General features: G+C 35.0%; 1 protein-coding gene across 1 annotated transcript; it reads right to left on the reverse strand.

Moving 5' to 3' along the window:
• Positions 1-223: 223 nt before the first annotated feature.
• LOC146167923 (serine protease 33-like) lies at positions 224-5,441 on the reverse strand. The gene is made up of 10 exons (XM_083386171.1): positions 5,309-5,441; positions 4,382-4,502; positions 3,487-3,558; positions 3,128-3,285; positions 2,643-2,741; positions 2,312-2,487; positions 1,821-1,986; positions 1,090-1,229; positions 641-773; positions 224-363 (listed from the first exon to the last, which is right to left on the reverse strand). Exons 1-10 carry the CDS (start codon positions 5,439-5,441, stop codon positions 224-226), a joined length of 1,338 nt encoding a protein of 445 aa, XP_083242297.1.
• Positions 5,442-6,586: the final 1,145 nt, after the last annotated feature.

Below are 6,586 nucleotides of genomic sequence, written 5' to 3' on the forward strand. Positions count from 1 at the left end.
GCCTATTTGATTTGAGTGTATGTTCTTGTTTTTGACTCGTAAAGTATAGTCTAAAAATTGCGCAAATGGATTCCTTGAAAAATGAACCAGGCCACGAGTAATGGCTGAATAATAAATATTTTTTGTGTTGCTCCAAAATGAATAAACCCAAGACAAAGTATAAACAAGACATGATAACAATGTTATATTTTGTGAATTAAAAATGCTACAGGGAAATATAATGTTATTGACTCTTGAAGCTCAACGAAAATCCTTTTTTAGTAACTGTGTTGTCAGAATGAAAGACAACATTGAACTTTAGTTTATTTTCCGAACTTTTTGAGAATACCAAAGGAGCTGGAGTGTTGCTTCCGCAATATTTTCCTGTAATGATAATTAATAATTAATTAGTAGGCTACCTCGTAAGAATGTGGTTAGTTTTTTTTTGTAAATTATATGTTTGAGTTTATTGGAAAAATATAAACATTGACATATAGGCTACAAAAGGCAGTGTTGTAATCAAAACATATTGCAATCACTTAAGTGCAGGTAGGTCATGTTTGAAATTTAACCTTAATGCAATATAGATGGTTTTCAACAGATAATTTCACTTGAAAAAATTGCATATAATTTGATTTAGATCCTACACTGGCTGACAAACCTAATAGTTGTCCGTCTCCGGAACTGATTTGCACATAGTCGTATAGACAAGCGCTTCTTGCTGTTGGAGGTTCGAGGTCCATTGTTTCAAACCTAATGGTTGCACTGGACGACGGACCAGTCACTTGAGAAAGCTAAGGTAAAACAAGTTAAATACTAAATACTGGATCTTACATAAGGCATAATTTATTTCTGCACGTGGATGGCGTATATTACAATCAACCCGTGGATATCCATATTTAACGCACGTTTTAACCTCGAAAATTCAACATTATTTAACAAGACTGAGTGTTTAAAATAAACGTATGAGCGTGGTATTTTAGTTTAAAGATTAACTTCTATTTAAGTTAACAAACCAACTTTAAGATTCCCTTTTTTTTGAAAAGACATTAACTTACGGCCTTATTGAAAGTAACAAAACTGAACGCAAGCTTGAAGTTATTTTCTTACATCAATTTCCCAGTTGCAGGTTCGATCATTTGGGTAATTTCCCTCTTGAAAACCTGGACTTGTGATAGTGCCTTGAGTTTGATCGTATACCAACAATCCACTGTACTTGCACGGGTCGTCATTCGATGTTAGTGGAAGAGCTAAACAGAAAGAAACTTGAATAGAAAGGGTGTAGTGTAGTGCTGGCACAGGATTTTTGTATGTCGGAGGGGCAATTGAAATTTTAATGTATTTCGTTAAAAGGTTACGTCATTACGTAAACTCAATAAACAACTAGTGTCAAAAACACTTGTTCTGTAGAGGAAAATTCTATCTAATTGTGCAAATTACAGAGAAAAATGCATTTAATTGTTTATAACTGGCAAAACTTTTGATTTATAGGGTAAGCCCTGCTAGGAACATAAAATTTTGGATATTGCTCGAAATGACGAAAATTATAGTCTAATATAATATAAATTGCATTTGGTAGAGTTTATGAGTTGCACGACATGCCATGTATATAGTTCCGTTAAACGAAAAAAAACGTAACAAAACAAATTGTATTTATAAGTAAAAGTTTATGCCAAAAGACAGTTGGTTTTCAAAAGTTTGCCTTATTTGTTTATAATAATAAATCGTAATAGTTTAATTTAGACATATTATAAAAATTAATCATGTAAATTTAATTAACCGCGTCTTTATGGCAGACGAAGATGGAGTTTAAAACAACTGAATAAAAAAAACAGAAATACCTAAAGTTTGGTTGATCCAGGCAAGGTACGGTTCTACCCTGGTGTAAACGCCAGCCTGGCCTACTTGGCCACAACCTCGACCCCAGGAAACAACTCCAGTGATGACTCTCTCAGCGTCGATTGATTTGCCGTACCTTGGACATGTCAAAGGGCCGCCACTATCTCCCTATTTCGTAAAAGTGTGTGTAAAATAACTTAGTCTGGTAGAATAAAAAGTCCTTTAGACGATGTTTCGTATCACATTGTGGAACCGAGTATAAATACGTGCGGCATTTGTACAAAATGATTTGCAATAAACTAAACTACAAAAAATGTTGTTATTGCCTTAAATAATTGGGGAAAAATATGATCGAGTATAAGTTATTATAATTACCGATATTTAAAAATGTTTATTTAACTTTTAGTATATGTACTATACGTTTTGTAAGTAAGGAAGCATAACTAGGCTACAATAAAAGAATAGAGCCGCGCACTTGTGTTGTAAACTATACCTGACAAGCGTCTTTCTGGCCATCCAAATACCCAGCACACAACATCTTTGAAGTCCAAGCAGCGGTGGTTTTACTGCTGGAATAATAAACGTCTGAGCATGCCTTCTGGTGAAGAACAGGAAGTTCAAGCTTCTGAAGTTCCGTTGCTTTGGTTGTCGCACTCGTAAACCCCCATCCTATCGTGAATAAATTGAATTTGAGAATTAAGTCCACTATACACTATAGAAAAATATTTGCAGCCACAAATATCAAAAAAAGCCTTTAACCGTTTTTTGTTTGTAGCAGCAACACGGACTGGTTAACTGTGTAAAAAAACGTAATTGTGGCTTACCGGAAATAATGCATGTGGTGTACGGAAAGGGTGTTTCGTCGAAGTGAGGCAAGCATGCAGGAACAACGTAATCGCCAAATTCAAACGGTCGGTCGGTTTCTGAAAAACATACCGAATAACAAGTTTTATTTCAAATAAAAATGTCATCCGGGCGTACGTTATTGCCAGACCGTTATTCGATCGAAAACCATGAAAGAAGTATTGTGTTTTAACTTTCTCTAATAGAAATTTAACCCAACTTAAAGTAACAAAAAGAGCATTTATTGAAACTAGGAGCTATTCTAAAGGGCAATCTTTTTATATTTTCGAATAATTTCCATCTTGTTAAACAAATATATACTACGTTTTGTTTATATTTCAGATTAGTCTTGCCTTCACTAAGAGCTTTTGAAAGCATGGGCTGAAAAAAATCCAATACACCCCTACAGACTTTTCTATAGATTCTGCTCTGTAAGGTGGGATGAAGTAATGTATGTTAGACCTACCTAGTAAAGCAATGTCGTTGATTAAAGTTTTCTGTCCGAAGCCAGGATGAACGACAGTTTTCACGCCAAAACGATGTTGCTCATGTATGTCTTCCTTCGTAATATCGTGATCACCAGCAATAAGTCGATAGATTTTCACAAAATTCGGGTTGGTTAAGCTAATGGAAAAATAGAGACAAAAATAGAGAATATACTAATTTTACAAAGTTGTAATTCATTTTAAATTTTTAACCTTTTCCTATGGAAGTACGCAATAAGTTTGGGAACGGCCTCTTGCCTTGTTTGTTAAAAAGGTGGAGGAGCCGTAGGTTGCTGCCCGCTGCTCTATAGGTAATAAAAATAATTCTACAACAACAAACCTTGTAATAACGCAGTGTGCCGCTGTTAAAACCCAACTCGGGCTAATGAGAGTTCCTCCACATTTTCTGATCCTAAAATACGGTGAAGTATTTTATTTATTTGCATAAATTATTTATCTTAAATTTATTTCACAAAAATACCGCTTAAACACTGTTTGCTATTTAAGTTATAGCATTATATAAGTCTGTATACCGTATGCGATTGCTGCAAGTTTCCATTACCCACGGTGGATGTTAGAACAGTATGGGCAAGTGTGTTTTACATTTACGTATGTCAGTCAGTTGTAGCACATAGACAATCAGATCAACTACCATATTTGTCGCACGAACAAGTTACACTGCTTGGACCATCAAGCATGAATGACTCGAAGACGATTATTGCATTACTTACACAGCATAAAGATCTGTTCGTGAATCTTATGTTTGTGGATTACCAACACTTAATCGATCCCTTAAGCACAAAGACGACTATATATCCATCAATTTATGTAGCAGTTGTTGTTAGGTCGGAAAAAGTTTTCTAAAGATAATAAAATTAGCGCCATTCCATTCGTTAACTGGAAACCAGGTTTTAGCAACCTTTTTCTATACCCCGCAAGATTTTTTGGACCGTTCTAATTTTCTTTTTAACAATTTCGTTTTTTATAGCCTACTGTTGATGTTTTAAAATCTGATACATATTTACAAGGAAAGGTCGGTGTAATAAATTATAATTTTGGTAATTGTAGGTTGAATACTAATTAATGTTTTTACATAAATGTAACACGTCATGTCGCAAAATCATACGCACACATACACGTTCAAGGGTATTTTGCTTTGTATTTTAAACCAAGGTATTTAGTGAAAAACAAACAACTCTATACATTGATATAAAATCGCATCTTTGGTATCTCACAGGTTTTCGTAGATGTTGATTTGCCAAGGAACTTTGCCATATTGAGCAGTGGCGCCGCCGAAAATTCTTAGTCTCGGGCGATCAGAGTAACCGGGAGTCGTTCCACAAAGCGGTTGGCATTCTAGACAAAATCATCGTTAATCAGCTATCCTACAACGGGATATGTACACTTTTCTTTTGTAGCTAACAAATAGTTTCGGTTATTTCTGAACTGTAGTATTCAAATGCCTTTAACCAGTGTTGTAAACAAGTCATATCAAGTCTTTCGTAACTTTAGTCTAAGTCATCGTTTGCCCAAATTAAGTCCCAGTTAAATCATAATTAGAGCAAGTCAACTTCAAGTCAAGTCCTTGTCATAAAAACAAAATTTTAAATTAATAAATCTGGTAAATCCCTCCGATTATGAGCAATAATTCAAGTAAAAAATGGATAAACGCAACATACAGCAAGCAAATTGCTTTAGGTGCAAATTGTTTTAGCCAATTTTACAACAAATTTCTAAACGATAACACTTAATTTCAATCAACGTCATTTGTCCGAAAGAATTACGTCGAGTCAATTATTATCATTCGAAAACGGTGACTTGCATTACAACATTGCCTAAATTTAAGTCATAATACGAAATATCTTACCACAAACTGCAAACACCATCAGATAAACGATAAATAATCCTATATAAAATCTTTCGATCATGCTTCGTCTAATTCCACGACGTGTGTACAATAAGGAAGTAATATATAGTAAGAGTGCAGTAAAGGTAAAAGTATCTCACTCGTTAATACTAAAACTAGTTATGCGCGCGATCTGACTTGCTCTTACATATATATAGCCAGTTTCGGAAGACCTATACCTTGTGCACATTTAATACCGTCACATTTGTGCGAATATATTTTGATGACATAACGATGTGAGTCATTGGATGCATACGTTGGTCATCGCAATTCTTCAAAGGGCGTCCTGTCCTATATCCGGTTGTGACGCAATTAAAAACGACGGTGCGCTCCCTAAAAGGATTAGGCTTAAAGCCGTAAAGATAAGGCTTAAGATTAAGGTTGGCCATTCTGAACGGCAAAAAAACACCCAAAACAGCATTTTTTTAATGGAGTGTTTAATCCGTCTATTAGCGTGGCAAAAAAGGGATAAAACGGTTTAAATTACACTCTTTCTATAGCATAATTATTATGCTAAACCCTGGTTAGCAAGTTCGCTTATTGTAATGTAAAATAAGCGAAGTTGAACAATTTACATCAACTTTGCACAACATAGGAAAACATTTTTGCGTTTCAACTGTACACAGAAAATGTCATTTTTAACGCTGCCCCAGGGTGCTCAGGCAAATTGGTGGCCGCCACTGGTGCACGTGGATGAATTTTTTTATATTTTTATGTTGACCTTCCGATACACCGTAAAGGTAACATTATGATGGTTACTATAAGCCCATATCGAATCCACTTTCCTTATAAAGTGGGTTATTAAGCAATTAAACGTACGCTTTTACCAGAAATCCATTTAATAACCATTTCGTTACTACAACCAAATTAAACTGAGGTCAATTCAAGTTCTGCAATTACGCCTATTGTTTCAAAAAGAAGAACGTCCTCAGTTGACCCAGCCGTCAGATTTCGTGATGTTGCGTAGTTACAAGTAATCCGAAAATACAAAGGGTTAAATAAATTCATGCAGAACAAATATGGCTTGCTAGTTCAACTGGTTCAATAAAAAATGTAACAGTTTTAAGGTTTGCTACACGTTGGATTTTAACGAAATTGGAGTTTACTTTTTTCTCATGCCATTCTTTAACATTTCGCAGATCGAAGTAGGCCTTCAAGACACGTTTTGCGGTGGTTGATAAAACTCTGTGCAACAACATTTTTCCCCACTTAAAACTATGAAAACATTAATAAAAACTATTGCTATAAAACATCTTAATCTATATTAGGATCACTTTAGTGTTAAGACTAAATTAAATAAAATCTATTATTTTTTTTGTTAAATTAGGTTCTTTTACAAGTTTACAGAAAGTCATTTGTTCTATTGGTACGTCATTAGCGGGTAATCCATTTTGTTTTGGGGTAAAAAATCGTTTATAGCTCTTATGTGTTTGGCTTACATTGTAAGCCGGTCGGCCGGACGTCGTTCAGTTCGCGCGGCGTCGCAAGAGAGATGCGGAGCTTAAGCGTACATTGTCCACTGTTAAGCGAAAGC

Source organism: Ascidiella aspersa, chromosome 1 (genome assembly GCF_963924565.1).
Source record: "Ascidiella aspersa chromosome 1, kaAscAspe10.2, whole genome shotgun sequence".
Taxonomy (NCBI): Eukaryota; Metazoa; Chordata; class Ascidiacea; order Phlebobranchia; family Ascidiidae; genus Ascidiella; species Ascidiella aspersa.

What these genes read in the sequence shown, in the direction of transcription:
- LOC146167923 (XM_083386171.1), bottom strand. Translation starts at nt 5,441, where the DNA reads ATGGCCAACCTTAATCTTAAGCCTTATCTTTACGGCTTTAAGCCTAAT. An exon ending in GAAGAATTGCGATGACCAAC is followed by an intron (nt 4,503 to 5,308) that starts GTATGCATCCAA and finishes GATTTTGTCTAG; the next exon opens with AATGCCAACCGCTTTGTGGA. An exon ending in GCCAGAAAGACGCTTGTCAG is followed by an intron (nt 1,987 to 2,311) that starts GTATAGTTTACA and finishes TTTACGAAATAG; the next exon opens with GGAGATAGTGGCGGCCCTTT.